General features: G+C 40.3%; 1 protein-coding gene across 33 annotated transcripts in view; it reads left to right on the forward strand.

Moving 5' to 3' along the window:
* DOCK9 (dedicator of cytokinesis 9) overlaps positions 1 to 16,422 on the forward strand; it is a 282,686-nt gene that overhangs the window by 162,610 nt on the left and 103,654 nt on the right. For all 33 annotated transcript variants that reach the window (XR_010936755.1, XR_010936756.1, XM_067712884.1 and 30 more), the window contains exons 8-13: positions 700 to 874; positions 1,810 to 1,877; positions 10,995 to 11,069; positions 12,383 to 12,523; positions 12,936 to 13,139; positions 13,533 to 13,655. Coding sequence is in view for 31 of the 33 variants with exons in the window: in XM_067712884.1 (XP_067568985.1) it covers positions 700 to 874; positions 1,810 to 1,877; positions 10,995 to 11,069; positions 12,383 to 12,523; positions 12,936 to 13,139; positions 13,533 to 13,655 (786 nt within the window). In the remaining 2 variants the exon portion in view is untranslated. The remainder of the gene's footprint in view (positions 1 to 699; positions 875 to 1,809; positions 1,878 to 10,994; positions 11,070 to 12,382; positions 12,524 to 12,935; positions 13,140 to 13,532; positions 13,656 to 16,422) is intronic.

Here is a 16,422-nt window from a genome sequence, read left to right on the forward strand (position 1 = left end):
CCCATAACAGTTACTGGCCCCAAGCGTCAATAGTGCCAAAGTGGAGAAACCCTGGCCTCGTGCACATTCATCCTTCGTCATTTAATGCACATGGACTGCGGTTTTTATACTTTGAGTAAGATACCCTTTCACAGGCATAAAAGCTGGAGGCACGAGGGAAGCTGGAGGAAGGTAGACATGGTGTCTAAATACCTTTTGGGCCTCATAAATGATGAGAAAGTTCCAGGTAAGGAAATCAGACATATTGATAGATAATGGTTTGCTTTTAAAATGTGATACCACATACTACTTCATTAAAAAAGATAGGAGCTAGAGGAACTGAAAATTTTCAATGAAATTTCATTCATTCAGATATTTTTCAGGAGCCTATTATTTGCCAAGCAGTGTTCTAGAAATAGGGATGTAGCACTGAACAAAAGAAATCTCTGCTCTGAAGAGCTTCCATTTCATTGGATGGGACAGACAACAAATAAATATGTAAAATGTGTAATGTGTCAGATGGGGAAATAAAGCCATGAAGAAAATAATTCAGGGAAGGTGGATACAGATGGGGGTTTATTGGGAAGGGGCTTGCCTTTTTAAATAACTTGGTCCGAAATGCCGATGAGATAGTACCCATCAGCAGATAATAAAGAGAAGAATTTTTAAGGCTGTTCCAGTTCTTCTGAAATGTGTCTCTTTACCCTTTTTCTGTTTCAGAACAACAAAGTCAGGCGTTTTGCTTTTGAGCTCAAGATGCAGGACAAAAGTAGTTACCTTTTGGCAGCAGACAGTGAAGTGGAAATGGAAGAGTGGATCACAACTCTGAACAAGATTCTCCAGCTCAACTTTGAAGCTGCAATGCAAGAAAAGCGAAACGGAGACTCTCATGAAGGTAGGCAGGTATAGCTTTCCCCAGGTGCATGCACACTCTGCGGGTGTCTTCTGTTTTGCCAGAGGGCACAGGAAGTAGCTAGATTACTGCAGAGGTACATGGAGGTGGGACAGACGTGAGCTCCTTAGAGATAACCTGTCAGCAAAGATTTTGTCCCAGTAGAATGTCCTACCCTGACATCATTTGTATAATGAGAAGAATCACAGCTTTGGAGGCAGAAAGGAATACCTGAGTTCAAGTCCCAGCAATACCATTTTTCAGCTGTGAGACCTTGGGCGAGCCACTTATGTTTTCAGAGCCTTGGATTACTCTCTTGTAAAATGGGAATCAAAACAGAACTTGCTGGTCAATGGGAAGATTAAACAAGATAATGTATCTCAAGTACCTGGCATAGAGTCGGCACTTCAAATACTAATTATCGTTTTTATTGTTATCATTAATCATATCCTTTGGAATTTTCAAGTCAAAGTTAGGATGGGCAGAAGCCACAGATTAAATTGGTTGGGAAAATCTGGCTATGTTCTTGACAATTCATGTTTTATTTCAGGCCCTTGGACAGGTGATTCCCAACTCTGGCTGTGCCTTAGAAGTCCCTGGAGACTTTTAACAAGTACTCTTTCCTTTGTCCCACCAGAGATTCTGGTTTAGTTGGCCTGGGCTGGTGCCTGGTGGGTGTGGCCATGTGTGCTGCTGTCCATAGCCCTTGACAGTTCTGGTTAGACACTGTCCGTGCTGCTCCAGCCATCAAATGTTCAGCTCTCACCACTGGGCCTGGCATCAGCATTTTTTAAAAGCTCTGAGGTGTTTCTGTTTGGTATCCAGAGTTGCAAACCACTGTGTGAAAGGGCACGTAAGAGAAACGGCCTTCCTCCTCTTGTTTTAAATAAAATGCTTTCAACTGTGAGTGACTTAGGTAATCTGTTTTGCTGTTTTAGATGATGAACAAAGCAAAATAGAAGGTTCCGTTTCCGGTTTAGATAGCTACCTGCCTGAACTTGCCAAGGTAACATCATCTTAAATCTTCTGCTCTTCATAGAATGATATTGAAAGGATTAACAAATACATTAGAGTAAATTATTAAAATCATGGTGTAGTTACTGCTATTTTTTGACTTCAGCATTTGGTGAGGTGAAACACATGGCTGACTTCTTAAGTCGGATTTGAGTCTGTTTTCCAGAAAGTGCCTTACAAAGTATTCTCTTTTTGTTATTCTTTTTTTTCCCCACATAATATTTAATGCCACATTAGAAGTATTGAAGAAATAACCAAGGTGCACAGGTAAATGTTTCCATAGTAACATGTTACTTAATATGTTCACACATACGCTTCCCCTATTCAAGTTAATAGAGACAATTCCAAAAAGGATGGATAAGTAATAATCTTGTTACTGAACCAAAGAGGGTTGCCTGAGTTATATGAATTTTTCCCGGGTCAGTCTGAATGAAAAAAAAAAAAAAAGTTATACCTGTTTTTTATAATCTTGAGAAACTCAAAAAGTTACTGAAAAGCACGAAGATCAAAACAACCATATTCCCACCACCCAGATTCAACACCTGTTACTGTGTTGTCTTTTCAGCTTCAACATTTTTTAAAGAAATAAAAATATCAGTTATACTTGAAATTCTTTTTTAAACATCATCTGTATTCCATTCCCTTCTTCCCCCACAACCTGGAACCACAACCAGTTTTCTGGAAATACTTCCATTTGATTTTCATATCTTTACCAATATATCTATCGTAATAATATGTGGCTGTGTTTTGTACGTTTAACATATTATATAAATGCTAACATATTATTCTGTACTTGTTTTTATTTTTAAATTAGCCTTGTTTTTGAGATCCATCCAAGTTGGTATATAGATCTAATTCATACCCTTTATTGCATTGTGTAAGCATTTTATTTTAGCAGTTCTATTATTTCCAATTTTTTCTATTACAAACAGTGCCACAGTGAATATCCTTGTACTTGCCTCCTTGTGTGCATCTCTGAATAATTCTTTTTAAATGAGAGAAATATCCTTGTCTTCTTTGGCCCTTTATATTCTTACTCTGTTATTGCCTTTCTATTCTTTTGTGTGTGTGTGTGTGAATACAGTGAAATAGAGACGCTACACACCCGTATCTTAAACACTGTAATAGAAAACATGGTTTATCTATATACCATTATAAATAGACTAGCATTCAACATTGACCTTTACTTTAAGACAACATAGCTGTTCTAAAATATAAAATCTCCCTCCCTGGCTAGGACTTCAGAGCATTGTTTTTCTTTAGCACTTGACTGTTACCACAGTATCTTTTTAGCACCTGCCTATTAAAGCTAATTTTAGTGCTACCATTGTAACCTCCTTCTAGGCTGGGAAGGGTTTAGCTTGTGTGTTTGTGCTTTCATGTTATGAACTTCTGTGTGTCATATTTTGCATTGAGATTCGCTTTTTTGTTATGTTTTGGGGTTCATGATTTCTCAAAGCAAAATCTCTGTTGAAACAGGTAATATATGTAGTGCAATCTAGAATTTTAAAAGTTAACTTTCTACACTTACTGGGTGAACACAGTGGATACCTAGGAGAAGAGTCATATTATTTGAGCTTAATGTTGATTAATTAGAAATGTTTTTTTTCTTGTGAAGACAAACAGGAGTTGTGCCTTCCTTTCTTCTCTCACTGCCTACTACTACCTGGCCTTCAGAATTCCTTGATCCTAAGACCTAAGGAGATATATATCACATATATTTATTCTTTAAAAATATATATATATACATATTTATAAAACATATTTGAAGATGTTTTTCAAACTGGTGGGTAATGACCAAGTTAGCTGAAGCTATTTTAGTTGGTAAAAAGTAATTAAATTGGTCTAATTAAATTAAATTAATTGGTTTCAATCTCCATTTCTCATTTACTTTTAAATTTTGTCTTCTTTTTTTATTGAAGTAGAACTTACATAGAGTAAAATGGTCAGACCCTAATTGTATAGCTTGATGGATTTCACGTTTGTGCACCCACATAACCCCCAACATATAGAACATTTCCAGCACCTCGGCAGACTGTCTTGTATCCTCCATCCCAGCTGACGTTCTCGTTGTTTTGACCTCTATGACTGTAGATTAGTTTTGACTATTCTAGACCTTCTGAAAAGTGGAATCATACATATGACTCTTTGTGTCAGGCTTCTTTAGCTCAACATTATGTGACCCAGAATAAAAAAATGGATAGAATTGAATAGAGGATAGTAAAGTGCACTGCCTTTAATAATGATAGATATTATTTAAGATATATGTGTATATCATGCATATATCATATGTTGATATATATATGTAGAAAGAGAGTGAGTGTGTTTGTGTATGTGTGTGTTGGGTTGTGATGTAAATGTATTTCTTAACTGTGGATCATGGTCAGAACCTAAAAAGTGCAGCATTATAAGGGACTTAACTGTTGTTTCCCGCCCCCCGCCCCAGCTCTCAAGTGTTTTTAAACTATTTTAATTTAAGAAGGTAGAAAAAGTGCAGAAGGTAATTTTTCAAAGAGAAAAAAAAAGAAAATTAAGGTGTGCTGTTATTCACCAGCATGCTGCCATCCCACTTGTGGGGCAGGTGTCTGTTGGTGATGCCTCTTGTCCGCCTGCTTGGTGGCAGAAGTGCAGTGTGAGGGGCTCAGGCACCAGTGTGCCTGGCTCTCAGCCCCTTCATCATCCAGGGCCCCGAGTGTGAGTGGTTTTGACTATTTATAACCCCCTCCAGTGTATCTGGGGTGGGATCATTTGTACCTGTTAAAAAAGGAAGGAGGTTGATTGATACCTGGTCATCCTGATTTTAGAAGGAATGGATTCCAGAGTGTGAGATTGAATAGGGGTGGGAGGGCGTGTGGGAGGGGGAGGGAGGCTCGAGTTGCACAGCTAGGCAAGGAGGGAGAGTTTAGTCGGGGTGAGGAGGTTAAGAGGGCAGTACCAGGGAAAGGTCCATGGGGAGATCAGGCCACAGTTACATCAGATTGCAGAGAAAGGACTAGAACAGTGGGGGCAGGCAAAGGTGTAATTTAATGGCAGGCTCCACTCAGGTCAACTCCTCTTTCTGCTTCATTCATCCTGTTGCCCCAGCTTTTGTTTTCCACTGTGACGGAAACATAACCAAACAGGATATGAGCGACAGGAAGTTGTTTTAGTACAAAAATAGCTGGTGTCTCATTGTGGAATGTGATGGAGGGGCCCTTGACATACAGTAGGAGTGATATGGAATTAGGTTTTCAGAATATTTTGTATGTTCTTGGCCCTTTTGTTGCTTGTACATTTAGTACTGAACATCTCTATTGTTTTCTTATGGGGACACACTGTGTATACCCTAAAACCTGTTCTTTTCCTCCTATTGTCTAAAATGGAGCCAAACATATGTTTGTTCTAAACGTAACAGCATTTATAGTATCAGAGTACACAGTCTTATAAACATTTTTATGAAATAAACACAAACTGTAGTCAAAGTTAGTTAATTGATTTCTTCCCTACAATGTCAAGGGGTAATATGATCATGTGGTAAACCCGACTACTATTTATTTGATAAATATTTTTTTCTGGTTACATTTACCTTAGGTAACATTGAAATGAATATATATATATATGTATGTATGTATATATATCACCTCCTGTGTAAAGGTAGTATGAAGAAAACCCTCATGCTCCCACCTTATATTTTCCTCCATAGCTTTTCTATTTTTGAGCTCTTTGTGTACTCAAAAAACAGCTGCTCACTCTTAATTTGGCCTCCCCATGTGGTTCCTGTTGAACCAAAATTGCTCCCATTCTGTTACCTTGTAACTTCTTTATAGTGAATGAATTTACCTTTCTTGGTAAATCTTCCACAGTTGAACACAGGCTAGAGTCTGGTGTCTCAGACTTTATGGTCTCATTGAGGTTGAGTGAGCATCAGGAGGCCAAGTTCAGCAGTACTTGTCAGAACCCAAACAGTTTCACAGACACCTTCTCTGAGATTTTAAACCACATCTGTAATAAATGCTTCCTTCTCTGTATCCTAATCCAGAAAATTATGTCATTGTGTTATGATACAAAGGAACCGGCTAGGGTTGTGTTTGTGAGGTCAGCTGGCGCTCCATTTCTTGGGCTTCCTTATCTAGAATGCTTTATTATAGCTTTGTGACACAGAGGATGAGATGATGGTCCCTGGGAGTTAGATATCATGGAAGTAGTGGAAACAAATCATGACGGCTCTTTAAGTTAAAAGTATGTATTCTGGCTTCAAAGGATTTTGCTAAGTCTTCCTGTTTGCAACCCATTCTGTTTAAATGAGCCAACAGTCAACACAGTATTTTCCTGACGAGCCGTCCTCAAAATATGATGCTCTGGCCTTCGATTGTTTTCCCTGCTCAGAGATAAACTGAAGACACAGGGTATGCCTAAACTTTATGGTAGTTCTTCTGGAAACTCTTGAATGTTTGGTTCATAACTGCCTCTTAAGACAAGGAAGAAAACATTGTCAGGGTGTATCATTAGTGATTAAACTTAGAGAATACAGGAGTGGGGGGAATAGCCTTTGTTTTAGACAAATCATTCTCTTCTGTAGTATCTGAGAAGTGTCCGTTTTTATAGAGAATGGCTCTGTCATTGTCACTTTTCTCTCTCTATTTTCCTCTATACTGAATTATTAGATGGGCAGTGGGTAGGACCAGCAACAGGGTTTGGGGAAGAACCAGTTGGGTTCTTCCTGCATCTACGGTATGGACTGACCACAGGTTATTTTAAGAGCAGAGCTGGTCTCTGTCACTTTGAGAAGTGCTGGATGGCATAGTCTGTGGGATTTTTTTTTTTTTTTTTTTTTTTTTTTGCGGTACGCGGGCCTCTCACTGTTGTGGCCTCTCGCGTTGCGGAGCACAGGCTCCGGACGCGCAGGCTCAACGGCCATGGCTCACGGGCCCAGCCGCTCCACGGCATGTGGGATCTTCCCGGACCGGGGCACGATCCCGCGTCCCCTGCATCGGCAGGTGGACTCTCAACCACTGTGCCACCAGGGAAGCCCTGTGGGATATTTTTTTACAGCTATGTTTTGTGGGCTCTTAGACTGTGAAAGTACTTATTACAGGAATTTATTTTATTGTCTTTACTAAAATTTAAGTGAAAATAAATGTACTTGCTATAATAAGTAAAAATATTCAAAGTTGTATAAAGAAAAGTTCATCTTTTCCCTTCAACCTCCATCCCCAGATTCCTGAGAGCACTGATGTTATTAACCTGTTATAATTGTTTCTTTACCGAACCAATTGCTCATGGAAACATTTACACATATGCAGTGTTTTTAGTTATTTTTAAAAATATGCTCATGATATATATATTACTCTGAAACTTGTTCTATTACTTAAAAATTTTTCATAGATGTCTCCCTGGGGCCATAGAGGATCTAGTTCACTCATTTTCATAGCTGCATAATATTCCAAATATGGATACTGAACACTTTATTCGGCCATCTCCCTATTCATGAGCATCTAGATAATTTTCAGTTTTTAGCCTATACAAACAGTGCACAATAAACATCATGATGTATTTATAAGCTGAAATACTCATGCTCTTATTTCTGTATGAGGAATTCCCCAAGGTGGGATTTCTGGGTCACAGTTTATTGTGCTTTTAGTGCTTTAAATATTGCCAGGTTACTTTCCCAAAAGGTTGTAACAATTCATATTCCCATTTCTCTGCATACTCACCAGAGGAGTGAAAAATGATGTTTCACTGCTTTAATTTGTATCCCACTGTTTTAGTAGTGGTATTTTTCATATTTTTGTATATTTATTTGCCATTTGGTTTTCCTGCTCTCTGACTTGCCTGTTCATATTCTTTACCTATTTTGTTCTGGTCTAATAGTTAAAGAATCTGGGCTCTGAAGCCAGACAGCCTCAGTTAGAAGCCAGGTTTCTGCTTAGGGTTGTGAATTTGGGGCAAAGTATTTACCCCTCAAGCCCCAGTGTTTTTCTCTTAAACAAGGATAATAATAAGACTTGCCTCCTAAGTTTGTACCAAATTTAAATGTGCACTTAGGATAATATCTAGCATAGAGATGTTGGCTATTATCAACAAATATTTGCTTTTATCATTATGATGCTTTCAAATATTTATTATTCCCTGGCTCTGGGGGAAAGCCCTGCCCTTCCCGAGCCACATTTTCTTACTGCCTAGGTTTTACTTGGTAATTCTTTCAAACACTGTTTATCAGGCGTCCCATCTGTTTAAAGCACTCTGGGCCTTGGGAAGGATGGGAGGAGCTTTAAGAAGCTGAGCCTGCTTTTCATCTATCTCATAGAAGAGCTGTCAGTGTGCGCAAGGTGGATTATAAGCTTTCACGTTATTTTTACATCTAACGTTGTCCCTTCTTCCCCATTAAACGGTTTTTCTAGTGAAGAATATATCCCTTGGATATTAGTGGCAACATCAGGATACTTTGAGTCTATTTTGGCTAGTTGTTGATTTTCTTTTTTTCTGTTAATGTGTCTGCATCTCTGTTTGTCTTCTAATTATATAGAGCTCTTAGCAGTCTTTCTTGCTTTATTCATTTCTCATCTCCTACTCCACTTGAGTCAACAAACATCTTTCAGAAAGACATGAGGAAATGCATCTACGTTAAGAACCCATTGCTGTGCTCCAGTGTCTGAGATCATAGCGTTTGCTCTTGTTGAAGGACTCAAGCAAAAATTCAGGAGAATGTATTACTGTTGGTGGTGGCTCGCAGCACCTAGTACCGATGTTTTTGTTAGGAAACGCCATGGGTTGTATACAAAGTAAAGCAAATTCTTTGGGTTCAGTTAAGTGTATTCTACATGCACGTGTTCTGGCTCTTTTGGTTTGAAAAATTAGGATAAGGGGATGGGCAAGATGGATTTAAAACATTGTCCTACACACCCCCGTCCCCAGCCACAGGCATACCCTGTCCTCTGTGAGCATGAGCCGATGATTTGTAGGAATGCCCCTGAGCCTCCAGAAGCCTTAAAGCTGCAGGGAGAGCATCAAGATAAACTTTGTTGTAGAAGAAGACTCGAGCCATCATCTTGTTGAACACTTCCACTCAGAAATGAAAATAGAGTTCAAGGAGGCTAAGTGGCTTGCTCAAGTTCATGCAGCCAGTTAACAACTGAACAAGAACTAGAACCCAGTTTCTTAGCTGGCATTCTGGTGGTCATTTCATTCTGCTAGATGTAGATAGTTTGTCACATATGGTCAGGGTAGAGTTTGGGTCATTGCTAAGAACCTGTTACAACAACTACATGGCTGAGAAAATTAAGATGCTTTATTTCTCATTGGCCGTGATTAGAAATGTAATAGTAGACCTCTTTAAGCCACCAGCAGAGAGGACAAGAGCCCTCTCCCCTGTGGCTGTCACCACCCATTATGTGCTGAGATGTGACTCATGGTCTTTGGGCAAAGGAGCAGATGAGAGAGGACATTCTATTAAGAACTATGACTGCCAGGAAGAACAGGATATAGATTTAGAGGCATCAGGTGTGGCATAACGTGGCTGGAGATGACTTCTATCTTGTGAATGTCTAAGAAGCTCCCTCTTCTCCCTGTTCCCATGTCCCACTTCTCCAGCCCCCATCTCTGCCACCATGTCTCTTTCCCTGAATGACTTCTCTTCTTCTGTCCATCCCTTCAGTGTTGGGGCCCCTGGATTTCTGTCCACAGACTCGCTTCACACTTTCCCCCAGGGACTCTCACCCACCCCCAAAACTTGCATCCTCACCTCTATGCTGATGTTCTCCTGGTCTGTAACTCCAGCCTTCCTCCCCACCCTGTGCTCACGTCCCTTCCTCCCCACCCTGTGCTCAACACCCTGTGTCTACTGGATGTTTCCGGTTAGAAATCCTGCAGGCACCTCCAGACTCTACCATCTTCTCCACAAACCTGCTCTTCCTCCCAAATTAGTGGATTGTCCAGTCAGCAGGCCAGCCAAGCTAGGAAGGTGGGATTTGTTATGGGCCTTGCTGTGAGACTGGGAGCCTGTTGTGATAACTCAGGAGAGACCATGTGGACCTCCTAGGGACCTTCAGCCCTACCCGAGGGGTGGATCTAAAATGCAGAACTGGTAATTTTATTCCCTTGATTAAAATATCGCAGGATTTTTTGGATTCTGAGTGAAATCTCCAGACCTTACCATACAAATCTGACTCATTTCTCTACTTTTTTCATCATGTACTACCATTCAGTTGTAATGAATGACTTGATCATTGCTCAGGTGTGACTCGTACCTTTATACCTGTAGTACCTCCTCTTAGAATGCCCTTCTCTCCTTTTCTGGCCAAATGTCCTTGTCATTCAAGATGGGCCTTCCTCTGGGAGCTCTTTCCTGGCGGCCACCCCTAGTGCAGGTTAGCTCACTGTACGTACGATTTCTTTTGCCATTCATATTGCTGTTTATTTTCTGTCTTCCCAGATGGTGTTCCTTGGGGATAGGAACTGCATTTCATTCATGTTTGTGTCCCTAGCTTGACATAAAATATGTGCTCATAAATATTTATTGAGTGAATCAGCAATTCTCCCCTTGCTTGCTCCCGACACCTATGGCTGTCCTTCAAGATACGCCACAGTTTTCTTTATTCCACCATCCAAAACATATGCCTTCCTCTTCCTTTGCTTGTACCCTCAGTCTCAGGCTGGACCCTAAGTCCTTTCTACCCTTTGGGCTCATTTCCTCTCTCAGTATCTATCCTTTCTGTGCATCCTTTTCATTTGGTCTGAAATGCTCATGCTTTCCTCCTTTTTGCTATCTGAATTCTACCCCTTCATTCAAGGCTTGTCCCCTATTCCATGACTTTATGAAGCTTTTCTTGCTATTAATGCTTAGTTATTCTCTTTTGCTTTCTTTGCATTGGTTTTGGCTGCAGTTGATTATCAGCTTCATACGGGCAGGGATCAAGTCTTCTCTTTTTACCCCATAGCACTTACATTGTATGCTACATACTGGATAGCCTATCCTTGTTCATTGACATGCAGGTGACCCTCCAAGATGAGAGCAGAGCTGTCTGGCAGTCTGGCTCTTCAGGATGGGGTAGCTTTCAAACATATTTAGACATCTCTGTAAGAAAAGGGTTTTTTCAATGTAATTTTTGTTTTCTCTTTATCTTGTTATCAGAGTACCAGAGAAGCAGAAATCAAGCTGAAAAGTGAAAGCAGAGTTAAACTTTTTTACTTGGACCCAGATGCTCAGGTAAGAACTATTTTAATATTTAAACTAGTTGAAGGAAAGAAAACCTTTGTTAGATTATTTGTTTGTTTGTTTGCTTATTTATATACTTTGGATAACAAGCAGTATAACAATATAGAAAATTCAGGAGAAAGAGGAAAAAATAAAAACAACCTGTAATCTCATTACCATAGCACAACCATTGTGAATATTTGATATTTAATAGATTGTTGAAAATTGATTTATCCAAAGACACTCTCAAGTCTATGAAGAACATATATAATTTACCCCCCAAAATCACCATCAGAAAATAGCAAGCATCGCTACAGATGACCAGTAGACTGTGATATTTTCTGACTAGCCCAGGCTCAGTTCCAAATACAAGCCTTGCAGTACATGAGGTCCACATCTGTGTCCCCAAAAAATCCAAAACACGGCTTGGGAGGGCCTCCAGGGTTGCCTACAGATAGGGCTGCTTTGAGGGGCCAACTGTTCTGCTGTGTTTCCTCCCATATTTTCCTCTTCTTCATTTGTGGTCTTTTTATAGAACTTCTTTTAACCATTTATCTTTAAACATAAGTATTTTTCTATGTCTCTTCACAGACTTCATAACCGTATATATACACATATATATATATATTTGCTTTTTGATGATTTTTTGTTTATTGTGGTGAAATATGCATAATATAAAATTTACCAGTTTAACCATTTTTAAGTGTACTATTCACTGGCATTAGGTAGATTCACATTACTGTAAAACTGTCACCACTATCCATATCCAGAACTTTTTCATCCTCTCAAACAGAAACTCTGTACCCATGAAACAACAGCCCACCATGCCTCCTTCCCCTCACCCCCAGTAACCTCTATTCTACTTTCTGTCTCTATCAATTTGCCTATTTAAGAAGTTCATATATGTGGAAGCATACAATATTTGCCTTTTTATGTCTGGCTTGTTCCACTTAGCATAATGTTTTCAGGGTCCGTCCCTGTTATAACTTGTGTCAGAACTCCACTTTTTATGACTGCGTAATATTCCATTGTATATATACACCACATTTTGCTTATAGATTTTTCTGTTGATGGACACTTGAGTTGTTCATAACAATAATTTTTAAGCTCTGCATAATGATCCATTGAGTAGATACAGCATCATTTATTTGACCATTATTATATACTATATAAATGTATAAAATAGTAACACTTGTGAGTAAATTAAGGTATATAGCATTTCCATATTTTAAGCAATTTCCTTAGGATACATTTATTATGGGATTTTTCTTTTTTTTTTTTAGTGAGAGCATAATACATTGATATATTTGCATTTTCTTTTAAAGAAGCTTGACTTCTCATCAGCTGAGCCAGAAGTGAAGCCATTTGAAGAAAAGTTTGGAAAAAGAATTCTTGTCAAGTGCAATGATTTATCTTTCAATTTGCAATGCTGTGTTGCTGAAAATGAAGAAGGACCCACTACAAATGTAATTTTCCTTTTAAAAAATAAAGATTAAAAAACCTATTCAGAGGTTTCAGATGTGCCTGTTGCAATGCAGCTGGGACATTCAGACCTAGTTCCTGGTATCAGGGCGGTGCGGTGTTAGATCAGGGTGCCGAGGGTTGTTTCGGCTGCCTGGACAGGATGTTTGTGGTACAGGTGCCGAGGCTTGTTTCGGCTGCCTGGATAGGATGTTTGTGGTACAGGTGCCGAGGCTTGTTTCCGCTGCCTGGACAGGATGTTTGTGATACAGGACAGGTGTGGAGGCTATTGCTCTTTAGCAGTAATTTATAGCAACAATCACACGTAGGTCTAGTCATTTATTCTCTGATAGCAGCGTTCTTTTTTCCTGACAGTTTGAGCCATAGTGATGGTCTGGATTGTTTTGTTTTGTTCAGGTCGAGCCTTTCTTTGTTACTCTATCCCTGTTTGACATAAAATACAACCGAAAGATTTCTGCCGATTTCCACGTGGACCTGAACCATTTCTCAGTGAGGCAGATGCTGGCCACCACATCCCCGTCTCTGATGAATGGCGGTAGGCAGAGCTCGCCTGCCCTGCAGGACATCCTTCACGAAGCCGCCATGCAGTATCCGAAGCAGGTGGGGGCAGCGTGAGCCCAGCGGTCATGCCAATAAGGCTTCTTTTGCACGTGCTCTGTAAATACGTAATGAAACTTTGTAATGCACAACTGGGGTAAATGAGACGGTTAATTATATTGACAGCATATATAATGAGACAGTAAAAGCAAGCTGAAAGAGAAGAAGTAGTTTTTGATTTCTTTTTTCTAAACTTTCTGCTAGTTGCCTCCTCCACCAGATAGGCTTTTTGATCAGATGATGAACTGTTGATGAGTTAACCAGTTTGGCCCTGGGTGCTTCTGAATAGCTGTACTGTGTCAGTGCTCTTGGCTGCTTGAGAATCTTTCATGTTGATGGGATTAGTTTAATGTGGCTGTAAATTCTGCTCATGGAAGAAAATCTTTTGTTCCCTAGGGAATATTTTCAGTCACGTGCCCTCATCCTGATATATTTCTTGTGGCTAGAATTGAAAAAGTGCTTCAGGGGAGCATCACCCATGGTGCTGAGCCCTACATGAAAAGTTCAGACTCTTCTAAGGTATGGATGACCTGCATGCTTTGTGATGATTAACAGCAATCAGAAAAAAATGCATATAGAAATGCTTAAAGAAATCACAGTTAAGCCATATTTATGTTCTAAGAGATGTAGACTAGTCTCATAGATTGTCTTATAGTTAACCTGTGTGTCCAATTTTCAGTGAAAAGTAGTTCCATGTGTAAATAAAATACTTCATTTGCCTAGACTATCCTGACATCCTGAAATAATTGGCAAAGGAATTTCCAGCTTAGTAGTAAACTTTCTATCATTAAAAAGTACGTATATTGTATTTAAATAGAGTTCATTCCACTTGTTGGCATGTCTCCAAGGTCCTGGAATTATAAATTTGGGTCCATTTACACTTAAATGTGAGACTGGAGACTAGGAGGTGACCTGGCTCGGATGATCTAGCCGATAGTGTCAGCAGATTTTGTGTTTTGTCAGGTGGGGTGGGGCTACGGTGGCAGAGGTGTTGTGACATTAGGTGGAAGAGGGAAAGGAAACGTACAAGATGTATGTTTGGTGTGTTTTCATTACTTTGGTGTTTGTTCATTACCTGGGGAGTGCCTAGGTGTGGACATACAGTAGAGTTATTGAATATTAGAAGTCATCTAGGCCAAGAATACCTTTCACACTCCCCAGAGCTGAGGTTTATGAAGGTTTAGTTACCTGCTCAGTGTCCCACAGCTGGAGTTGCCAACTGGCACTTGACTGTCATTTTCTAGCACATTGAGCTACCTGGTTCCAGTCAGCTGTTGAGTGCTGTCCTGTGCCAGTTTTACAGTACTTTTAGTTATTTAAAAAGAATTTTGTATTAGTGGTCATCTGAGACCCTGATACATTGACATGGACTGGTCAGCAGTAGGAGGGGACACCCCAGAGGCTCTAACTGGGGTTTTCTGAGTGATTCAGAGCTTCCTGTCTTCCTCTCTTTGGCCACTGTACATCACAGGTGTGTCCACCAAGATGCAGGACGGTTTTTAAAGAACAGGTTCCAGGAGTCAGAGACCTGGGTGCTGAGCTCCTAACTAGCCTGGATACATCATGTCACCTCTCTGGGCCCCAGGTGTTCCATCTGTAGTTGAAAGATGATGTTGCTACCCCCCCCCACCACCTACATACGAGACAGTGCTATGGGTGCTAAATCACTGATGCATATAGGAGGATGTCATTATCAATTATTACAGCTCCAGTCAAGGAGAAGCCCATTTACCCAGGCACATGGCTTCAAACATATGCCTTTCTGGCTGATAAAAAGCAGAGTAAAATTTGGTCTCTGGAGAGAAACAGTTTTATTTTTAAAATCAAGTCTGTAAAACCTTGGATGAGAAGCTCTTTTAGTTGTTTGATGGTTTGATTAATAATCAATGAATGCCCAAGATAAGATCTACTCCCCCGCCACGTATGCATCACATTTCCAAGTTTGGTATGCACCAGCTTTGCTACTTCTGCCTGCCACGTGCATGGTTTGAAATTTGGCAGCTGACGCTGGTGTGAAAATCACATACCCCCCAGACTAGATGCCACACTTTCCAGGGTCCGTTGAGCATCTGTTGAATTTGCTCCTGCTTCATTACTTATGGAACGTAAGGCTCAGCCATGCGTTCACACCTCCAATGCAGTAAATTAAAGCAGAGATTAAGACTCAACCATCTCATATAAAAATAGGAGCTTCGGTAGAGATTTTGCTGAGGGATGATTTTTTCTGTATATCAAAATGTCTCTTCATGTTTTCCAAGATGGTCTAGAACATCATTTGGAGGAAATTATTGTTTTGGAGGAAATTTTTAGGAGTAGTCTCTGTAGGTGTCCACCACGAATAGATTTTCTAAAAAAGAAAGAAAAGCGGGGGGAAACCCAAAGGGCAAAATTGAGTTTTTCACTCTGACTTTTATATATATTGTGTTCCATTTATACCCTCAGTAAGTCTGAGAGTTCAGTCCTCGTTCACTACAGGTGAGAGTGAAACTTATTTGAGGCCTGTTTTGGCTTTAAATTGTACGCAAATATTGCATTTTACTCCACAACATAGTCATTACTGTTAGAACCTAAAAATAATCATTTCTACCTGAAAATGTGTAAGTAAAAATGGCCACCCCAGGAAGGCAGACCATTTACCCTATGATCCCCGAGTCCCTGCATGGACATGCCCCACTTGAAGAAGAAAGGGAGGGGCTGGATGAGCTCCCGACACCTGTTTGAATCGAGAAGTGTTTTCCAAGTCATTCATGAAGGCAGCAGTTCCCCCCCACGGTTACGGTAGAATCATCATGTTTAGTAACTGGAACGGATAATAGCAAGTCTAGCCCAAGCTCTTCATTTTTCGGGTGGGAAAGTAGAGCCCAGAGAGGTTTAGTGCTCTAGACTCACACAGCTGGTTTCAGTTTTACTCAGAGACAGAGAGCTCTATTGTTGTCCTTCTGAGTCTTCTAGATGAGCACTTCTCAAACCTGGCGCACACAGATCACCGGCGGTCTGGTCAGAATGCAGGTTCTGACTCAGGAGGTCTGGGGTGGGGCCCAAGACTCTGCATTCGTGACAGGCTCCCAGTGGGGCTGCTGCTGCAGCTCTGCAGAGCACACTTTAGTTCACAGGCACTAGGTCACATTTCCCAAAACTGGTTTGACTCCGATATACTTAAGTAATGTAAAAGACCCTTCAGCCCCCCGCTCTGACTCTGAATCAGTCACACCTTGTAGTGCTAGCAATGCAGTATTCCAGAAGAAGCAAATTTGGGGAAATTGGGTGTCATCTGCTTTAGCAATAG

Source organism: Pseudorca crassidens, chromosome 18, assembly GCF_039906515.1.
Source record: "Pseudorca crassidens isolate mPseCra1 chromosome 18, mPseCra1.hap1, whole genome shotgun sequence".
NCBI classification, from domain to species: domain Eukaryota; kingdom Metazoa; phylum Chordata; class Mammalia; order Artiodactyla; family Delphinidae; genus Pseudorca; species Pseudorca crassidens.